Raw genomic sequence first — 21,530 nt, 5'->3', positions numbered from 1 at the left:
ATCAAGTGTATCTTTAGCCTATGAGCTATGCTTGGTTTCCTTGAGCATATCTAGACCATACAATCGAGATAGCCCCAAAATGGATCTGTCTCATCGTCGTCATCCAGTCGAAGGCAAGGCATCCACTCAGTCCTCACGGCAACAATGGCGCACCCCGTCCTCAACACCTCAAAGCCCACACTACTTCCGCCGCCGGCGACGCCCCAGCTCCACCATCCTCCTCCTCCCCCACCGCCGCCAAAGCTCGGCCGCCGCGCCGCTACCGCCATCGCCATCGCGGCCGCGCCGGCGCTCCTCGCCGTCTCCCCGACACCGTCTGCCAGGGCGCAGGAAGCAGCGGCCACACCCTGCATCGCGGATCTCCCCGTCACGGCGAGGGCGTTCCTGGACGTGTCCATCGGCGGCGCGCCGGCGGGCCGCATCACCATCGGGCTCTTCGGCGACACGGCCCCAACCGGCGCGGCCCGGTTCCTCTCCCTGGCGACCGGCGTCGGCTACCGCCGCAAGGAGTTCGTCAAGGTCGTCCCGGGCTACGTGCAGCACGCGGGGGTCGTCTCCTACCCCGCCATCCCGGCTCTCACCGCCCGCCTCGCCGCCGAGATGGACGCCGCCGCCGCCCGATGCGTGTCAACCATGAACGCGGCGGGGGCGGTGTCGATCGTGGTGCGGGACCCGACCTTGCCGCCGCCGAAGCCGAAGCTGGTGGCGCGGGGCGGGAAGCTCGAGATCCAGGAGGAGCAGGTCGGGGTGCCGCCCAACGGGACGGAGTTCGTGATCGCGACGAAGGACTCCCCCGAGCTCGACGCGGCGGCGCTCGTCGTCGGCAGGGTCGTCTCCGGCATGGACGTCGTGGAGAAGATCGCCGCCGTGCCCGCCGTCCGGGACAATGCCGGCTCGCCGTACTTCCAGTCAGTCACTGCTTGCTCTGCAATTGTGTACAAATAGCTGCAGATTATCGATTAATTTAGCTGCAGATTTAAGCGATCTTCTGTTGTCTCTCAGGATTTTGTTCTGATTGTGTTTGATGTTGTGGATGTAATTGCAGGGTGGCCAAGCTGATCGGGGACAAGAGGGCGGTGGTCGCAGAGCGAGGGTTCAACCGGCCTTACGCCAAGATTTTGGTCACCAATTGTGGGATCCTCGACGAACCTGAGCAGCAGATCAGCAATTGATCGATAGAGATGATTTCTCTTCAGTTTTGCTTTTCAACTGTCTATTTCCTTCAACGATCGATGTAGTTGCAAGACTAAGATCGAGTAAATACTGGTCGATGAGTAGATCGTAAGATCGAGCTTAATTCGGAACTCATGGCTCTGCTCCCCTTTTTCCCTCTCATTGCACTGAATGAAACCAAGTATTCCTATAGGAATTTCCAAAGGCAATCCCACAATCCAACCGGCATTATCATAGGAAAAAATATCTATAGAATTCCTTTCCTGTGAAAAGCCTTTGTGCCTTCGTTCCAACCATGTTAACGAGATCGGTTCTTAGCACGGAAAGTTCTCTTTACTTTTTAGAAAATGCCATTATATTCATTCAAAAAAGCTCATGTTAAGGGATTCTCTAGATTGCAGGAATTACAAATCACAATAATATGGAAATTGGAAGGTCACATTGTCATGTATTGAGAATTCCTACATGCATGTGATGTCCTTAGATAGTTCACTGAAAATAAACACGTGAATTTTATAGGAAAATGCATTGGAGTTCTCAATAAAAAATAAAATGATGTTTAAACTAATGTCAAGATTCCTGTGAATTTACACAGTAATGTATTCCATAGACTGTAGCAACCCCAACCATATGACCCAAATGGTCCTTACAGACATGAGGTTCTAATTCTTCCAAAATTCGAATGAAAAAACGCTAGGATCGAAACAGGCGCCAAGTCTGGAACCTCTAGAACCCATCCATGAATATCTTAGCCCAAAAGCCCAAGCCCAAATAACCATCTGGCCACCTCTGAATTCTGAACCTCCATCATCTCTGTCCGGGAAATCCCAAACGGCCAAACCCCATTTCACCCTCTTCCTCAAATCCCACGGCAGCCGCACGCAGCACGGGAGCACGCAGCGGGGCGAGACCGCGACGGCCACGGGGGCGTCGCCGTCTCGTTCCTCACTGGCCCAGCATACCATCTCGGAGGCCCATGGCCGCCGGGGACACATCCCGCTGGGCGTCTTCGCTGCACGCAGACCTGGTTCGCCTGATCGGGCGGCGGCTGCTGGCCGGCGATCCGCTCGACTACGTCCGCTTCCGCGCCGTCTGGCGCTCCAGCGCCGCCAGACCGCGGCGGCCTCGTCGACGCCCCCTTCCACCCGCGGCGGTGGATGGTTTGTCTTCGCTGAGTTGATTGCCACATGTCCGAGCAAAATCCAGCTCCCTTGTCAAATGCAACAGCAATTGGGCATCTCCTCGTAACCTGTTCAGCGTATCTCTTGGCTCCATTTTAATTGGTGAGCTAATCGTTCTCTCTAACTTGCTGTTTCTCAAAAAGACTTCTGTGCTACTGATGAAACAATTTGTTTCCTAGTTTCTACTTTTATGTCTGTAGGGAGAAAAGTGGGAATTGTTTTCTAGGAAATACTAAACCTAGGTTGGTGAAGACAAATTGGGCGAGACAAGGCAAGTTCGACCTGCAATAATACTTTGATTCTCTTCTACTAGTGTAGTATGCATTTTAGCTCTTCGTATTTTTGCTGATTATCTGTCGCAATATACAACTGCATATCTTCATTTTTAGCTCTGAAATACTAAACCTAGGTTGGTGAATCAGATAATTATACAAATTTTGAAAGGAAAATGCATACCTAATTTAGCTAATTACGTGATTAGACGGAAACCGATAATTTTGATACCTAATTTAGTCATCAACTCTGGGAAACCGATTTAGTTTGGGCAACTCTGTTTGACCCTCAGGTACCCAAATTAACCGTAGAAAACTTTTTTTTTAAATGGCCAAATCCAACAATTTGAACTAGCAGATTGGTATTTGCTTATGTGAAATCTATGTTAAGTCTGCTGCCTGCAATGATGTGATGATATTGTGTTATTATTTTGCCGTTATTTCTTCTGAAAAAATGATGGGAAACAGAGAAAATATTGGCAATTTCTTTTCAGAATTATTTCCTCCTATGCTGTCACCTGTCACTCTACATCGGTTTTGTTCGTTAGAACACAGAACAGAACTGAAATTTCGGTCCACTGAATTTGTGGTTAGCACTTTTTTCAAAGGATTGATCGGTAATTATTTTCTCAAATCCAAATTTTGTATTGAATCGAACCAATCTTTTTGGTCTAAGTGAATGCTCAGGCCTACTTCTAATAGAAGGCTGGCATCTCCCTATTGTATTGTAGATGCCTTTAGCTTTGTCCTTTTCTTATAAAAATGGTGATGGACTTCTCGTATTGTGGCCAGTCTGAATTAGCATGTGTGAAGTTTCTTATATGAGTTTGCGCATCAATTTAGGCAAGCACAGTACTATCCTATATATATGGAGGCCACTATAGCCACTAAAGCAAGATTTCTTTAATTTCTATGAAGCTTCTTCCATGCTTACTAAGGCAGCCATGTATCATATCAACCGAGAAAAGCTATAGCAATTAGCAAGTACGGAGTACAACTGTACATAAGTCTGTCCTTACGTGAGCTTGGCTACTTGCTTTGGTTGAAGCTAGAGGTGAGAACCTGATGTCAAGGCCCTTTCCTCTTATTCTTTTCCTTCACTTTGCTGGTATCTGCTGATCTGTCGTGGGGACAAAGCCAAAAGCGTACACCATAATTGCATCCATGCTTACATTAATTTGAGATGCTCAATGGCACATCCTGCTCCCCAAGCAAAGAATGATCAGGTATCTTGTCGATAAATTGCGTTGGCAGATAGGCATCAATCCATGTGTTCCACTTTTCGCATAGATATATACATATCGCTATGTCCGGGTGCTGTGTGCATGCAGACGACAAACATATCCACACACCAGAATGGAGTACTTGTTGTCTCTCTGCTAGGAACAGGATTAGCCTCAGGAAAAATCTGATGAGTCATTTTAGCCAGAAGTTGCACAATGGCAAAGCGGCTGCGCCTGGTCCGGCTGGCCCCGCCGATGATTCGGCAGAGCTGACTGGGGCGATAGTGTTCACGGTGGTTCTCATGACCATCCTGGGCGCCACCCTCTGTGTGGTTGGCCTCGAGCGCTTGATCCGCGGCCGCTTCACCCTCTTCTCCATCGTGCGCGCCCTGTTGCGCTCCACCTTCGTCCTCTTCCTCCCCCTTCTGTCCTACATGTTTTCCCACTCGAAAGATCACAAGCATGAGCTCCTCTTCTTGCTCCTATGGATGCTCCTCATCGAGCTCATCCGCAAGAAGGTGCAGGCCATGGTGCAGTCGGTTGATGGCTCCTTCTCCAGGGCCTCTGGCCGGTTCCGGCTCATGGACCACTCCGATGAGGCTACTCGTTTGGTGTGGATCGGCTACCTCATGTACTCAAACATCTCATGGAAAACACATCGGGTATTGTATTTTCTTTCTCCACTCTAAAAGTGAGAATTTTTTGAAAATTTGAAAAATATCAGGGAAAGTTTTAGAAAAATCAGCCAAATTCAAATTTAGGTATTTTAAGGTGCAAGAGCTAATCTTGTTTCGTGGTAAATGCTGCAGTTTCCTACCAAGTGAGCAAATATTCAAATCCTCTGCAGCGTCCATCTTATATATATGTATATATATTTTCTAGTGATGGTGATTGGACCCACATGTTTGCGAAAAAATGGACATGAAATAGGCAAAAATAGACCTGAACAATGTGCAGATCGAGGACTTGCACCTCGGATCAAGTATGGTTTATGTCATTTGCACTATTAGGAATTATTATGAAATGCTATTTGCTAACCAGAAAAGATTCAAATAAAACGGAACTTTTGGCCATAATTGAACTTTTCTAATTCCCATAACGGAACTTGGTGAATTTTGGCCGAGATTTCACCTGAATTGATTTCCCACCAGGACAAATTGATGGCGAAATTCTTCATCATCCTCTGGTCACTTGCTCTGGCGAAGCTAGGGCAGAGGATGCTCAACAAATGGATGGTACAGGACTCGCTGGCCGCAGCGGGCAACACTCACCTCATTGCAGGATACATGCAGCACATCGTCGAGAACGACGTTCCATCTCCCACCGCTGGCAACATAGCCAATTGCAAGTACGTGGTGATGGGAGAGGAGAAGCTCATGCTTAAGAAGAAGGATAGGCGAAAGAAGGATGGGCCGTGGCGTTCCGAGCCCAAGGTATGGCTGACCACCCTAGATTGCGGCTATGGTGTTGGTAGGTTCCCTCATGGCCAAGATGAGCAGAAGCACGTCCATCTACTCATCGACCACAGCAAGATCAAGGACTTGGTGACCGTGGAGAGAATATGGGAGAAAGTTCAAGCTTTTGAAATTTGCTGGTTCAGCACCAAGTGGTTGCGCCGCCTATGCCTCTCCTTCTCTTTATTCAAGCTGATGCGGCGCCGGTTCGAGCACTACCCCATGGTGGAGGTCGGTTCGGAGATGGCACGAGGGCTAATGCTCAATGGCCTACTAGCCATTGAGGGCAAGAGCGAGAGCGACACCGAAGACAACGCTCATGCGGTGTTTCAAGTGCTTCAGCTAGAGCTCGACTTCCTCGACAACTACTACCAGGCAGGCTCCCCGGTAGTGATGTCTGCCCCTTGGCTCTTCATCGTCAACTTCCTCTTCTCCATCCTCTTCGTCTTCATATACGTCCTTGCTATTTTGGTCATCCTGTTAAACTACCGATATGGCAAAGCCGAAGATAAAACCCACGAAAACGCCAACACCCTAGTGCTTTACTTCGTCATTGCCATGCTGCTGGTGGTGACCATCCTTGCCATTGAAATCACAGAGTTCCTCACCTTATACCTGCTCTCCAACTGGAACCTAGTGCATCTGCTGTGCTTGTACGTTGCCCCGAGGAACTGCATTTGGAACTGGCTGTTAAAGCCAATCATTGGCTTCTTCATCTTAGGGCGTTTCTTGATGGTGTCTGCACTCAGGCTCATATTTAAGCTTCTATGCAGACCCGTTGATAGAAACCTGATGAAGATCAGACAGATATCCATTCTCCAAGTCTGTGAGCCAGTCCATAAGATGTTTGCATGGACCTCTCAGGTCACACTGCCAACTAAAGCCAAGGTAGACATTGTCAGGTCCTTGAAGGGCATCGACAATACTATGGCCACCTGCACTGTTTCCCTGCCACGGATTGATGGCCTCAACTACAGCCATGGCAAAACTGCCACGGACATCCTCCTGCAGTGTCACCTGGCCACGGAGCTCCTGGTCCTGGACATGAAGCATGGCAAGCGCCGTCGACCAAAGAAGAAGCAGCTCTTCGTCAGAGACAACGACGATGACCAGGCGGTGGCAACGACGCTCTCGAGGTACTGCATGTACCTTGTGGCTCGCACGCCGGAGCTGCTGCCGGACGATGAGATCTGGGTGTCTGACAGGTACGACGACATGAAGAGCTGCCTCAAGAAAGCGTCGCGCGGCTGGCGCCAATGCTGCTCCTGCGGCTGCAGCTGGCAGGCGCTGCTCGACATGGATGAAGCAGCAGCGGAGCGTCTCCAGGACCCGGCGGCACGGGACGGCGTGAAGCTGTTCCAGCGCCGCCGCAGGGAACACGCCGGTGCCGGCGCCGACAAGGCGTGGGAGGAACTGGCCCGGTTCTGGGTCGGCCTCGTGATCTACCTGGCCCCATCCAACGACGTGGAAGGCCATGCCAAGGCGCTGGCGACCTCAGGCGGCGACCTCATCACTTGCCTCTGGGCCTTCTGCACCCATGCGGGCATCAGCCGGCCTCGACCCGCCATTGCCGGCACCGATGCTCATCAGCAGGTCTGATCCATGAGTACTGCTTTCGTTGTGGTGTGCTATCTGTGGCTTCAATCGATTTTGATTGGTTTGATTTATGCTGCCATTGGGTTCCATGGCTCATGTTAAATTTGTTATCTTACTCCAATTCTTTTGTGTGCCTATGTTTCAATTCTTGTGTGTGTGACCATTTGTAATACCGACATATATATGCAGTATTTTTTAGACATGAATTCTGAACTGAACACAGGAACTGAACCTCAATGCTCAATGCTGACAACTGAGCAGCCGGGGCAGCACCTATGCTGACGAGGTCGAGCACGCATGCAGAGATCGGCGCCGACGCATGCCATTCCCATTAGTCCCATCCTGAATTCCTGCCAAAATCAACAATTAATTACACCCAAATTTAAGCAAGGGGCTCCTTCGTTTACCCTGGATGCAGCTGTTTTATGTTGATTGTTGTTTCGTCATTTCCACGGATTTTGTTCGCCTCGAGTTTGATCACTGCCCGAGAGAAGCAAACCAATTCAGTGGCGCATTCGATTGCTGCCGAGTCGAAGTCGGGATATCCAAGAACTTTTGTGTGGATGACCCAACCCAAAAATGGCGATCACCAATAAGAAGCTCAAGTCCTCGGCAGCCATGGCGATCCTCCTCTTCCTCCTCGCCGGCCTCATCTCCAGCACCTGCCAGAAAACCAAGAACGCGACGCAATGCGTGTCCGTCCTGGACGCCGCCGACCCAGACACCAAGGACCTCGCAGCCAATGAGCGCGACCTGGCCGGGATCGCGCTGAAGCTCGCCATCGACACGCCTCGACGCCACGCTGCACGCCTGCGGCGGGGCCTACTTCGACGCCGCCAACACGCTCAGGATCGACGCGCTCGACAGCATGAACGAGAGCGACTTCCTCGGGGCGTCGACGCGGCTCGTGGAGAGCTGCAAGGGCGCCGGGGAGCTCTGCGACGGCTCGTTCCCGGCCAGCGGGCTCGGCCCGGCGCCGGAGGTGATGGCGGCGGTCGACCGGAACATGACGCAGCGATGCGCGGTTCTGTTGGATCTACTCGGCTTGCTCTTCGTCCCTCCCCATCCCCCTGCTGCGTGATCTCGATCTCTCACGGTCTTTATAAGTTGTCCTTCTTTGTCAAACAGAAAGAGTGAGACAAGGCATTTTGTTTCTTCCTTTCTTCTGCCGGCAGCACGGCACCGGACGTCCCGGCTCGGGTGCTGCTGGTTGGTCTGAGAGTCGACGGGAAATTAGAAATTAGACCTAATTCCGGTCGACTTGAAATTTTGCATAGGCTCGTATTAAATATCTGTGAGCTAATACAAAAAAAAATCAGGTCAACAGGACAAAGTTAATACCCTGTTTCAATTAAACAAGTTTTGAATTCAAATAAATTCCAGAATTTCAAACTTGGTCCAAAATAATTGAAACTTGTAGGGTAGGTGGATAACACCGTTATAAATTTACCCTCAAAATTTCATAAAGATCAGAGTTCGTTTGGATCTCCAGATAACTCTTACAAACATCAGAACAACTAAGTACTAGTTAGGCGCCCATGCGTTGCAACAGAAAAACAAAATACGAGTAAAACACAATGTGTTTTTATGAACAGATGAAAACAATTCCGTATGTACAGAAAAGTTTTTTGTGTGAGTTGTAGCTTTTGAAATTCAAAAGGATCCAAAAAATACGCAAAAAAAAGAGTCAAAGTCATTGCACAAAGGACTTTTGGTTAGACCACAGAAAAATATTTTTCTATATATTGTTTCTTTTATATGGTAAAGATGGCTTCCATTTCATGATCAAATATCAAAACAATACAATCTTTCAAAAGAGGTACACACGAAATTTGGAGCTACTCTCCTATTCAAGGTACATAAGTTAATTCAATATAGCCGGCCTTTGTTTAAATATGAAGTAATGTACTACCTCTGTTCCTAAATTCTTGTCGTGGTTTTAGTTCAAATTTGTACTCCCTCCGATCCTAAATTGTTGTCGAAATATTACATGTATCTAAACACTTTTTAAGAATAGATACATCCATATTTGGGCAAATTTGAGTCAATAATTTAGGATCAAAGGGAGTACTTTTTAGTTCAAATTTGTACTAAAACCACGACAAAATTTTTGGAACGGAGGGAGTACATGCTTAATTTGCAGTCTTACGAAAACAGTCAACCTAATGACTTTCGGTCTTGACGGAATCACGGTGATCGGTTTTTGGGATGGTGAGCGGTGGTCTTTCCGAACGCGCTAACGTAACTGTGAATTAAGGAATAGTATAAAGATAAGAAGAAAACGAGAACAGAAAATTACGCAAAACCACCACGTTTGAGCCACATGTCTTCAGTAGCCCCGCCGCATCGCTTTGGCCGTCGTCTTAGAATATTTTCTTCACGTTAATTTAGCGAGATAGGTTTTTCCATAATATGACATTTATTTTAAGAACATTTGTAGTCCATGTCATTGTCACCGTTGCATCTTCTCCAAGGATATATTCCTTCCGTCCCATATTAAATGACTCGAATTTGTTCAAATATGGACGTAGCTATGCCTAAAAAACGTCTAGATACATGTAATAGAAAGTCACACAAATTCGAGTCACTTAATATGGGACGGAGAAAGTATATTATCTGCATATAAAATAGAGTAGCAATACAGAAAACAGATATTTGAACAGGCATGGCAAGCACACCTGCATTAACATTTGCATTATAATTACATGAAATGCATAAGACAGAAAACCAAGTTGCGTAGATCAAACTTGTAAGGTAGACTAGATACTCGTGGAGGTAAGCATGGAGACTATCAAGGAGTCCGTACAGCCCTTGGAAAAAAGATGGCACCCTCACACCGCTGCCATCTTTCCAGCAACTTGCGAAGTAAGTGCACATTACTCTTGTAATTTACTCCTCCCACCGTACGTAGCTTCCAAAACATCGCGATAGATTGCACAATTCAAGCTACTATAAAATGGCCGGCAGGACGATGTCAGCTTCACAACTGAAACTCTATTTTCGGTCAAAGAAAAAACTGAAACTCTATTTTATTTCCCCATTCCTCGTCATCCAAACAATGTGGATCCAAAACTTTGTTGACAATGTTACGGACGGACGGGCCATGCAAAATCATGTTGGGTGCATGTTATGCATGCATGATCCCCAAGGCCACACCTTTACCTTGTCACACGATGGACGGACGGTACGGATCACCGGAGATGCCACACTCACCACACTCTTGCTTAATTCTTCCCTTAGACTACTGCTTCCGACACCATTTATTCCTTGCATCTGCTCCGGCCAGACAGTGAAGCGGTTCACTGATCCAGGCAGTTAAAATACTCCTGCAGCGGCGCTTAATTTAACTCAGATTAGTACGTATAAGGAGTAGCAAAGAATACTCGGATGGATGGGATGGAACGTTCTCAAGCTGCCTGGATCGATGGCGCGTAATATAATACGACCACACGAGTAGGCCATTGTCGTTTTGGTTTGACACTTTTTCTTTCAACTTATAACCCAATCTCTCCACTTCCTCCAGTCCAGTCCATGCATGCAATTAAGTAAGTACAGTAGTAACAAACTGGGAATTAATTAACTAACCTAACATGGATCATGGAACCTCTCGAATTGAAAGGCGAGGAGCAGGCAGGCAGAGGCAGGACGTACTACAAGTTTTGGGATCAAGAGGCATGTGCGTGTATATACGGTCCCCTAGCGATGATTGCTGGGCCCCTGCCATCACATGTTTTGCATGGTCCCCTGGGCTCATCCACATCCCACTACTAGGCTCATCATCTTTGAGATCTGATCTGAATCTCATCGATCGACGCATTCTTTCTACGTACACATACATAGGAGTATGTACGTTGCACTTATATGCACTAGCTAGTTTGCTAGCATTAGGATACTCGTTAACGTTCATTTTCTGTTTGTGCTCTGTTTTCTTCATCGTTTCTATATCTCTGTTCATTCGGCGGCATCGCAGACATATTAGCAGTGGAGGGGAGATTAAAAAGAGAGAAGAAGAAGGGCAATGGTCTGCCGTGTGCACACTACCGTCGCCTAGTCTGTTTTGCTGGGATCTCTTTTTCTCTGGCTGCAGACGAAAGGGTCTCCGCGACACGAGGCACAGGACAGGCGGACAGCTCGATCAGGTTCTAGTTCTCCGTAGGTTATACGCATCATCAAAACATCGCAATCTCTTCCACCCCCTAAAAAGAAATGGAAATCAAGATCCCAATCATATCCTTAAAAAAGCAGCCGTACCGACCGATCCGGAAAATCATTTTTGAACGAATTCGTTTCCTCATCCTCGGAAAGAAGAAGCTCACCGCACGTCGTCGTTGCACTGAGCTGCAATAAACTAGTTCTCGGGCCACCGTTGTTCACAGATCACTCACAACGCAATGCAACGCGACCATCAGAGCTTGTCAGTCGTGCCACCACAAAAAAACACACACACACACACCAAGAACGACGATGATCGGAGCTCCAAGCTAATGTTCAATTCAAAGCAGACGCATCGCGCGTGCCAAGCCAAGCAGCAACCATAGCACCAGGACTAGTAGCTTAGCTTTGGATGCAGAGTAGCTGCTACTGGATCGATCCAGCTAGAAGTACTGGAGTAGTGGCAGCAGTAGCAGAGTTGGGGCGCGGCTGTCGCCATCGGTGGGGGCTGCGACTCTACGGACTCTAGTCTCTAGGGTACTGTCCGGGCGTAGGACTCCTAGTCCAGAGGCTGCTCCGTCCGTAGGATCATTCATTTACCACGGCTCCATCCATCGGCTCTAGCGAGGGGAGCGGTCTCTTGTGCTTTTCTGCCGCCGCTGTGTGATTTATCCTTCCTCTTTACTCCTCCTCCTCTGCCTTTTCGATCGATCATGCATCTCCTGTTCTTTCTCCCACCCACACACACACACATGCCTAGGTGCGCCCCCGGCCTAGTTAACCTGCCTGCTGTGCCGTGTGCCTAGCCTGAACGCAGCAAATCGGGACCCACGTATATGCCAGCCTCACCGTTTTCCAAAAGGTTTTAAACACAGATCGGAATTGCATGCTTATCCTCACCTTTGCTGTAAAAAAAAATTACTCATTTCGTTTCAAAACACAACTCATATAAATTTTTCTCATTTGTTTCAAAACACACCTCATTTTTCTCTTGATACCTGCATCCGGCCAATAGCTACCCACATCAATTTATTATTAATTTAATACAAGTGGTCAGACACTGAAAACGAGATAAGTTTTGGTCCAAGTGCACAAATCTATATGAGTTGTGTTTTGGGATGGAAGGACGAAGGAGTAGTCTTGATGGCCCCCTTGTTTTCGGAAGTACATTTTGCGTAGATTGCGGACCGATACGAGAATCAACAAAACAAAACTGTGTGCCTATCAGTACACACGCATTTCTTCCTAGGGGTTTTCCAGATTTGCTCCTCGTGTAAAGCCAAAAGGATAGCCATGCACACATCCAAGAGCAGGGCTGCAGGAGCACCAGCTGGCTTCAGCGCTCACGTCAACCCATCAGGCATTTGCAGGAGAGCTCCTCTTTTCCCTTCTTCTTGGTAGTACCGTTGCCATCTTTTCACCGGCCGTGGCAAGCCAAACCTGTCTCTCCTCTGCTTGAGTCCTTTCCTCCTTCCTTCACCTACAAAACCAAACCAAAACCCCCCACACACGCCACACGGCACTACTGTGACTACTGTCTCTGTCTGCTCTGCTCCTCGCCTTTGCCTCTGAGGCTGTGCCGGCCGGCCTCGCCTCGGGATCCCCCAGCTGCCTTCTTGCGTAGGAATGTCTCGGGTTGCCGCAGCGGCAGCCGTCTCTGCGCCGCGAGAGTAGACCAGCCGCATTTATTTGCCACCTAAGAGGCCGGCACACCTCGCGAGACAGCACAGAGAACCAGGCATCACATCGAGGAAGCACAGAGGGAGTGAGCGGCTCTGCAATGGCTATATAGCGAGCGAGCGGCCGGAAGAGGAGTCAGCTGACAAGTAGTTGTTGTTTCTCTGTCTGTTGGCCGGCGGCGATGGGGCGTGGTGGCGGCGGGTTCCTCCTGCTGGCTCTGGCGGTGTTGTGCTTCTTGGCGCTGCACGGCGGCATCCGTGGCTGCGCGGCGGAAGGGGAGGAGGGCGCGGCGGCGGAGGCGGAGGCGCCGATGGACGAGAAGGAGAAGAGGGCGCTGTACGCCGCCATCGAGAGCTTCGTCGGCACAGGCTGGAACGGCTCCGGCCTCTTCCCGGACCCCTGCGGCCAGACCCCTATCCAGGTCAGCTGAGCTCCTTCTCTTTCCCCTGCATCTCTCCTCTGTTTCTTCATTCCTGGGAACGGAGAACACGAGGCTACTTTCTTACTCACGGTTCTTCAGCACAGAACCGTTTGATTTTGGGTTTATTCCAGTAATTTTATGGCATTCCCTGATATCTGTTCTCGCCGTTCATCCTTCCTGCCTAATTCGATCTGCTGTTCGAAATCAGCTGTTCAGAAGTTTACACGCTGTTCTTCCAAATCTCCTATCTTGGGAATGCGAATCGAGTTCCTCCGAACAAGCGGTTCCTTGAATACGCATTTGCTGCCAAAAATCCTAAACACTGTACTGTCCCTTCCATCCTCCCGGTTCTTCTAGCAGCCACTGCCCTGCCTTTTTCTCTTGCTGTTCGCTCTCTTGTTCCTCGGAGAAAGACAGATTCACTTCACTGTAGGACGAGCGAGACAGACCAGTGATTGAGAGAGAAACCTACGGCCGGCCGGACCTCTCGATTCTTGCCCGATTTGGGTCGGCAAACAACTTTCCCCAACACATGAAAAGATCGAATCTGTGATTTGAAATGCCACGGTTTCTTAACAACATCCCACGTAGTTTATGCTCCCCTTTTTTCTTGTTCGCATCTTGTTGCTCCACTGGAACTTGCTTTATTTTTACTGTTTTACATTCACCTTGCGTTGAATGAATAATGCTCCTCCAGTAGTGCACTTGCTAGTCATCATACTAAGAAGAAACAGTTTGCTTAACCCCATTTACACCTGCTAGCAGTTAGTTACCCTGTCAGTGTTACTTGAATTACATCCTGACGGGCCTAGTCAGGGAGAAATAAAGCCAAAAAATTGTACACAAACATGTGACCCTTCCATGTCTTAAACTGTATTTACCCCCAATTCTGTTTACTTGTTACTGGCTGTCTTTACTTTTCATGTCAGTTAGTGCAGAACAGCAAATTTATTCCCCCAAAAGATGAAACGGTCCAGCTTATTAGCTGTATCCTGAGTCCTGATGCTCCCTGCAAAAGAAAAATTCAAATTTCCAGTGAAATATTTGCCTCTTGGTCGATGCTAAGAAAGACTTTCTTGCAGGGGGTGTCATGTGATCTCTTCAATGGCCTCTGGTACCCGACAGCGATCACCATCGGCCCAGTGCTCGATAACTCGCTGCAGTGCGCCCAAGACGCGAGCTTCAGCCCGGAGCTCTTCACCCTCCGGCGGCTCAAGAGCCTCACCTTCTACGCCTGTTTCCCGGCGAGCAACCCGACGCCGATCCCGGCATCGAGCAGCACCTGGGAGAAGCTCGCCGGGACGCTGGAGACGCTCGAGCTCCGCTCCAACCCGGGCCTCGCCGGCCCCATCCCGGCGTCCCTCGGCCGGCTCTCGAGCCTCCAGTCGCTGGTGCTCGTCGACAACCGCAACCTCACCGGCCCCGTCCCGCCGGAGCTCGGCGCGCTCGCGCGGCTCCGCCGGCTCGTCCTCTCCGGGAACGCGCTTTCCGGCCCGATCCCGGCGACGCTCGGTAATAACAACAACAATGGCCATGGCGGATCATCATCGTCTTCCTCCTCGATGCTGCTGATCCTGGACATGAGCAGGAACTATCTAACCGGGTCTCTGCCTCCGTCGCTAGGTGGGCTCAACCGGCTCCTCAAGATGGACCTCAGCAACAACCTCCTCCAAGGCAGCATCCCAATGGAGCTTTCCGGGCTCCAGAGCCTGACATTGCTGGACCTCCGCAACAACAGCCTGACCGGCGGGCTGCTGCCAGAGCTCGCGCTGCAGTCCATGGCGGCGCTGCAGGACCTGCTGCTCTCCAACAACCCCAAGCTTGGGGGCACATTGATGATGAAGAACTCCGGGTGGGACAAGGTTGCGCCGAGCCTGGCAACACTGGATCTCTCGAATTTGGGGCTTGTTGGAGGAATCCCGGAATCCATGGGGAAGATGACGAGGCTGAGGTTCTTGGCCCTTGATCACAACCGGCTCTCCGGGCCCGTGCCGCCGGGGCTCGCCGCGATGCCGAGCATCGGCGCGTTGTACCTCAACGGGAATAATCTGACTGGCGCGCTGAGGTTCGAGCCGGAGTTTTACAGGAGGATGGGGAGCCGGTTCGCGTCGTGGGATAACCAGGGCTTGTGCTACAGCAATGGCGGCGGCGGCGCTGCGCCGGCGGGCGTGGCGGTGTGCAAGGACGTGCAGGAGCCGCCGGCGTCCAGCGTCGGAGTGAGGGACGACAAGGTGGGTGGCAGGAAGCCCGAGGCGAGCTCGAGCATCGTGGCGTCGTCGTCTTCGTCGTCGGTTGGACTCTCGGCTGCCATGGTCACTGGCCTCTGGTTCTTGGGGCTGGTTCAGGGGATGCTGTTCTTCTTGTAGGCCGGCGACAGGTTCAGATTATCAGATCTCTATCAGATATATGGTTGGAACTTGGAAGGAAGAAGATGAAGGGAAAATTGTAGTTAGTTCGACTAGTATAATTGATGATCCAATGTGTTTTTGGCTCTTTTGGCTGGTGATTCTGTCTTATCGGAGTAGTATATCGGATGATGATGAGGAACAGAAAGCAGAAGGATTTCGACAGTAGAGTTTGGTTCAGAAAGTGGGGTAGTGAGTGACAGGTAGCTTTTGCTGTTTTGGGTGTAATTAGGCTGTTTCTACTGTCATGTCAAAGGAGGTGGCTGTGAATATATGCATGGTTAACAGCCCTTGTTATCTCTACCGATGATTTTATTGCTATTCCTCCGTCCAACATAAAATTTGGATGTATAGATGCGCACAAATTTAGTCAAAGTTGAGATACAGTTGCTTCCTGTTACTCAGATTCTGCTGCCTGATTTTTATATGCGCTTGATGTGATGTTTGAATTGTTCAAACTCGGTGAATCTCAAACGCTGCCATAAAATGCCATGTGTAAAAATCGATGCAAGGACGGAATATTTTCTTTTGACAAAAAAAAAGTAGTCACTCGGTCCGAAAAACAAGTGACTTGCATTGTATAATATTTTCGGAGGGAACATGAGAAACCGGACGGTTTGCATATCATGCCTTGCGTATATCAGTGGATGCAAAGCTGTGGACGATTTCCCTGCCGTTCGGGGTGAAAAACAGGGCATTATGCTAAACGCCACTTGACGAGAAAAGTAAATTACTAGACGTGCGTACAGTATGTAGGAGCACAGATTATTTTTTTTCCGAATCGGGGAGCACAGATTTTAGGAGTTGAAGAATGTAGTGGTTTCTAAATTGGCGGAAACAAAATATCAGCGGAAGCAGAGCAAGGAGCTAGGGTGCTCGGAAAGGTGAACGAGGGCCTTTTGTTGTTGAAGAAAGCGTTGGAGCACAGACTGAGGCCGGTTGTAGGCCGGCTGGACGATGGTGTTGGCTGTCTGTCTTTGTGTGCAGAGAAGAGAAGGAATACACATGCGTGCAGGATCGAGTGCTAGTTGGTAGACTGGCTTGTGCTAGCCTGTGGCGGCATGGCACGCAGCACTGCACGGTTTTTACTCCTACTGACTAAAGTGACTACGAGTAGTGCGTATAGTAGGAGTAGCAGGCAGGAGCAGCAATGAATATCTCTGCCCGGACTGTGCAACGACCGCCACCGCTCTACTACGCATAGGATTCACAGGCTACAGGGAAAGGTTATCCAATGACAAATGAAACACAAATAAAAAACTAAACTATCTACTCATACTACGATAATACAAGTGCTACTCGTCTGTACTGATGCAGACTTGCACAGTAAGGTTCAAACAAGGTACTGTACCGGCGCAGGGGAATTAATATGTCTGCACGCGTTCGCTTCAGTACTAGACGGTCGCGATTGACACACTGTTTGCTCTTGCTTGCGGCGGCGGCATTTGCTCTCTGCGAACCGTCGGATTGACTGATTGAGCGACACCGGCCAGTAAGAAAGTCTGGTGCCGTGCTGCCGGCCGCCCAAGTAAGAAAGGAAGAAAAATGCTTTTTGTCTCACTCTCTCGACAAGACGAGGCGTACCGCTGCGCTTTGGTCGCTGGTAGCTCGTTTGGTTGCTTGCTGTACGGTCGATCCATCTGCGCCTACAGTACATTGAGACGCATATGTTTTTTTTGTTACGAACAGAACTTTATCATTAACAGCAGATTACATGCTTGAGCTCCGAGAACTACAAAGTTGTTCCAAAGAACAGCCAACATTTCTATAAAGGCTATTAGTACAAGAAACCAGGGGAGTGATATTACGTCCGTTCTTAACTGTTATGGCAAGCTGATGAGCAAGAGTATTATTATCCTTAAGAGTGTAAATCATCTGAGAATTCAATTTAGAGTGGGTAGATATAATTTGAGAAAGGTAAGCTCTAATAGACCAATGCCCCGGATGGTTGACGATATCCTTCCGTTGGCAGGCAATTGCTAGAGCTTGGCTGTCAGTCAATTGCTTTGTTCCCTGCTGGTTGAGATGAGAGATGAGATCAGCAGCAAGGAGGCATCCCAAGGCTTTAGCTTGCAAAGCTGAATTCACTGAAATGGAGGTAGCTTGAATTTGTGCAATCCACCTGCATTGAGGATCAAGGATTCAATGAAGAATCCAAGGCCAGCAGCAGCAGCTTCCCTCCCATCGACAGGTTTTTTCCAAGCCGCATCCGAATAGATGTTTGTTAAACCCCTGCAAATGAGAAATTTGGGAAGTGGAAATGGGGGTGGAAAGAGATGTCCATAGTCTCCAAATCCCCCCCCCCCCCCCCCCCCCGCAATTAAACACTAGAAGGGGAGGAGACCTTTCTGTTAAAAAGGTAGTTGTTCCTGAACTTTCAGATACACCAAAGGAAGGTGAAGATGTTTTTGTAAAGAGGCATTCGGGTGATCACTTTTAATGATTGTTGCAATTACATCAGTAATGGTATTATGCTGAAGAGTATAAATATCAGATCTGATAAACCAAGGAGAGGTAAACCAGGCAGCTCTGACAAAAGGACAAAGAAAGAAAAGATGTTTCTCATCTTCCAAAGCTCCACATCTAATGCAGTTCTTGGAAATATGTCTAGAAATTCTACCTGCCCTTTTACCTGTAGAGAGAGCCTTTTGAATAAGCCGCCAAGCAAATGTCTTGACCCTGGGAACAAGAGCTTTGCATTTCCAAACCTCCATAAGTGGACACCTGCTGAGAGATAGGGGGGAGGAGGAGAGATTTGCAAATTTTGTGCACAGAACTTATAAGCTTCTTTAGTCGTGCAAACACCAGATGCATTATGTTTCCAGCACAGTATGTCTTCTCCTTCTCCTGGGAGGATGGGTGTCCTGAGAATTTCATCAGCCGTCGGCTGCTCAAAAAGCTGCAAAATCAAGTATTCCAAATCTTGTGACCATCTAGCCAAAAATCTTTAACCTTAGCCGGGTAAATAAAATGTATGTCTTGAATTTTGAGGTGGTCATGGATGCTTTGCCAAAGTGGAAACCAAGGGGAGCTCCAAATGAAAATATTGCCATCCCTAATTTGATAGAAGCAGGAGTCTTAACTTTAGAGATGGAAGCCCAGAAGCCAGATTTAGGGGTATTACAATTGGGCCTCCAGAAGGAAGAACCAGCAAAATATTTGGCTTTGAGGATGAGAGAGAGATGATTATTGGGCTCACTAACAATAAGCCAGGCCGAGGAGACTAGCAAGCTTTTGTTCATGGCTTGAATATTCCTGATTCCAAGCCCCCTTGTCTTTTTAGGCTTGCAGATATCATCCCATGCTTTGAGACAAAGAGGTTTGGCAGAATTTCCTTCCCTAACACTTGTCCGCCAGAAGTTCCTAATGATGGCTGTGAGCTTAGTAAGGAATTTTCTGGAAAAAAAAGTTGGACATGTAGTAAACAGGGATGGAGGGGAAAACCGAACTGATTAAAGTGAGTCTACCAGCATGGGAAAGGCAGTTAGCTTTGTAGCCATTGAGTTTAGAGTTGAATTTATCAATGAGCAAAATTATAGGCAGAAGATCTGTTTTTGGCTGGAAGGATTAGAGGATGCACTAAGTGAAGGGTAGAATTATCAAGATCTTGGACGGGGAAAATGTTCATGATTTGGGCAGCAAGATTGGGATTAACCTTTTTGCTAAAAAGAATGGCAGTTTGTTCCAATTGGGTGTCTGTCCGGAATCTCTGCAGAAATCATTAATAATATGGAGAATGTTTATCGCTTCTTAAGTTGAAGCCTGACCACAGATCAGAAGATCATCAGCATACATTAAAGAATGAATAGGCGGACAATGTGGGTCCAGGGAGATACCGTTAAGCCGACGGCTCTGCAAAGCTTGCTGTAAAGAAATAGACAACTCATTGGCAGCAAGGACAAAAAGATACGGCAATAAAGGACGACCCTGTCTTATTCCACGAGTGCCAGAGAATCTCTCAAAAGGTTGGCCATTAATGATAACAAAAAAGGTAGGCGAAGAGATGCAGCTCATAATGAGGTGGATGAAATTACCATGCAGCCCTTTACGTAGAATCGCCCTCTGAATGAAATGCCATTCTAAACAATCAAAGGCTTTAGTTAGATCAATTTTAAGCATGAAAACCTTATGACTCCAGGAGGAGAGGCTGAAGGAGTGATGTTGCAGCAGTGAAGTAAGTAGCATGCTTAAGCAAGATAAAAAAGCTGTTGAATCAGCACAATGCATCGCACAAACGATTATTTTCCTCACAAGCACCAAATAACTTTCAGATGCAACAGACCATTCAAGCTGAGAGCAGATTTGCTACTCTCGAGCACAATGGTCCAGAAATCAACACCGTCCGGAGATCCATGGCTCCAACCGACCGATACCTCTGTGTAACGACAGCAGATCTGAGTGGCAAACGGAGATAATGGCAGTTGCCGTTAGCAACGTTAGTTGGTGTGCCATGCATTCATACCCTTCTTCTTGATACTCACATATATGTTGTGACAATGTGACAACCATGCGTCGACATTTACGGTTGGTTAAGAAGGTGTGCTAGCCCTCACATTTTCAGATCCACGGTCCAATCCTTTCCGGCCCTCACATTTTCAGATCCACGGTCCACAGCCCTACTTCTTTGAAGGAAGCTCCCATAGTTTGATGGCCTGGTTGCTTATTCGGCCTGGGGCTGCTGGGCTGGGGTACCACGAAAAGGAACAGAATGTTTCCTTCCTTGATCAATGAAGCTGTATGCAGGCACAGTGATATACTCCTATATAGACAACAAACATTTTGAAATACCAACCGATTCACAACGTCAGTCATTCCTCCTGTCCTACATCAAAAAGGATCCTTCTAAGCGATCTTTCTCGAAAACAAATTAAACGTTCAGGGTTTCAAAATAGAAAATTCAAACAAAAGAATTGTTTTTGTTTCTGCGGTTCAGTTTAAAGCAAATTAAGTTTTGAAACTCGATTGCTTGGTCGCAGTACGGACTCGAGAAAGAACCGTGGGACAGACCGATCACGCGATCACGCGGCGGGAGGCGCCGGAGAGCCGGGATTAATTAGCGACGACCGACGAGCAGCTCGATGAGCTCCTCCGCGATGGCGCATCTCTCCGTCATGTCGCGGTCGACCTTCGCCATGAGCTCCGGCGCCGGCGCGACGCCGACGAACGGGAACGCGGAGTCGCACTCGGCGCCGGCGCGCCCGGCGCCGGCCACGAGCTGGGACGCCACGGCGTAGTCCCCTCCGTCGAAGCTCTGGCGCGCGTCGAGCTTCAGGACGCCGGCGGCGTTGAAGTAGGCACCGCGGCAGGCGCCCAGGGCGTCCCCCAGCGGCGTGCCCGGGGGGTTGCCCTTCGCGAGCTCGTCAATGGCGGCCGCGGCGGCGTCCCCCGCCGTGGCGGTGGCGAGCCGCAGCGCGATCCCCGCCAGGTCGCTCTCCGTCGTGGCCTTGGAGGCGCTGTCTGGGTCGGCGCTCAGGACGGAGACGCATTGGGTCGCCTTCTTGGTCTTCTGGCACGTGCGGGACACGAAGCCGGCGTCGGCGTTGGTGGTGCCCGCCATGGCCGCGGCGAGAAGGAGAAACGACGCCATGGATGTCAAGGACTTGAGCTTCTTATTGGTGCTCGCCATTTCTGTATTTTTCTTGGCGTCGTTTGTTGCATATATATTGTCACATGGCGACTGTATATATATGTACTGTATGTATAGATCGATGCTTGCTAGCTGCATGCCGCGTGGGAGTGAGAGGATCTGTGTGTTGTTCTTTTTTTGGCGACGGAATAATGAAGGCCTGTATGGCTGTATAATACTCCGTATGGTATATGATGTGATGCGCTTAAATTAGGATGTGTGTTAATTTGTTGGATTACCAGGAATTCAAGGTGGGATTGATGGAAAAAGAGAAATTGAGGGCGGGTACGATCTTGCGATCGAATTGAGCTCAGGGAACCAGTACGTGGTGTATGTGGGAGATTGGG

General features: G+C 48.9%; 4 protein-coding genes across 6 annotated transcripts; 3 read left to right on the top strand and 1 right to left on the bottom strand.

Annotated features, from left to right (window-relative positions):
* Positions 1 to 49: 49 nt before the first annotated feature.
* Positions 50 to 1,304, top strand: LOC100846290 (peptidyl-prolyl cis-trans isomerase CYP26-2, chloroplastic). The gene is made up of 2 exons (XM_003566034.4): positions 50 to 908; positions 1,046 to 1,304. The coding sequence occupies exons 1-2, from the start codon at positions 145 to 147 to the stop codon at positions 1,170 to 1,172; spliced, it is 891 nt and encodes a 296-aa protein (XP_003566082.1). The 5' UTR covers positions 50 to 144; the 3' UTR covers positions 1,173 to 1,304.
* Positions 1,305 to 1,498: 194 nt separating this feature from the next.
* On the top strand, positions 1,499 to 7,114 carry LOC100835088. Of its 2 annotated transcripts, none has more exons than XM_014899570.2 (3): positions 1,499 to 2,456; positions 2,555 to 4,511; positions 5,001 to 7,114. In XM_014899570.2, exons 2-3 carry the CDS (start codon positions 3,933 to 3,935, stop codon positions 6,900 to 6,902), a joined length of 2,481 nt encoding a protein of 826 aa, XP_014755056.1. In that variant the 5' UTR covers positions 1,499 to 2,456; positions 2,555 to 3,932; the 3' UTR covers positions 6,903 to 7,114. The 2 variants fall into 2 exon arrangements, with proteins under 2 accessions (XP_014755056.1, XP_024314022.1); XM_024458254.1 differs by having other exon boundaries at positions 2,534 to 4,511.
* Positions 7,115 to 12,358: 5,244 nt separating this feature from the next.
* LOC100834185 (piriformospora indica-insensitive protein 2) lies at positions 12,359 to 15,952 on the top strand. Of its 2 annotated transcripts, XM_003565938.4 has the most exons (3): positions 12,361 to 13,152; positions 14,235 to 14,664; positions 14,776 to 15,952. In XM_003565938.4, the coding sequence occupies exons 1-3, from the start codon at positions 12,913 to 12,915 to the stop codon at positions 15,516 to 15,518; spliced, it is 1,413 nt and encodes a 470-aa protein (XP_003565986.1). In that variant the 5' UTR covers positions 12,361 to 12,912; the 3' UTR covers positions 15,519 to 15,952. The 2 variants fall into 2 exon arrangements, with proteins under 2 accessions (XP_014753521.1, XP_003565986.1); XM_014898035.2 differs by having other exon boundaries at positions 12,359 to 13,152; positions 14,235 to 15,952.
* A 4,658-nt stretch (positions 15,953 to 20,610) lies between these two features.
* On the bottom strand, positions 20,611 to 21,183 carry LOC112271150 (pectinesterase inhibitor 28-like). The gene has a single exon (XM_024460199.1). It carries the CDS (start codon positions 21,181 to 21,183, stop codon positions 20,611 to 20,613), a length of 573 nt encoding a protein of 190 aa, XP_024315967.1.
* Between the last annotated feature and the right edge of the window lie 347 nt (positions 21,184 to 21,530).

This window comes from Brachypodium distachyon, chromosome 2 (genome assembly GCF_000005505.3).
Source record: "Brachypodium distachyon strain Bd21 chromosome 2, Brachypodium_distachyon_v3.0, whole genome shotgun sequence".
NCBI lineage: Eukaryota > Viridiplantae > Streptophyta > Magnoliopsida > Poales > Poaceae > Brachypodium > Brachypodium distachyon.
The sequence above is the reverse complement of the archived record's forward strand: the minus strand, read 5'-3'. Positions and strand labels throughout refer to the sequence as shown.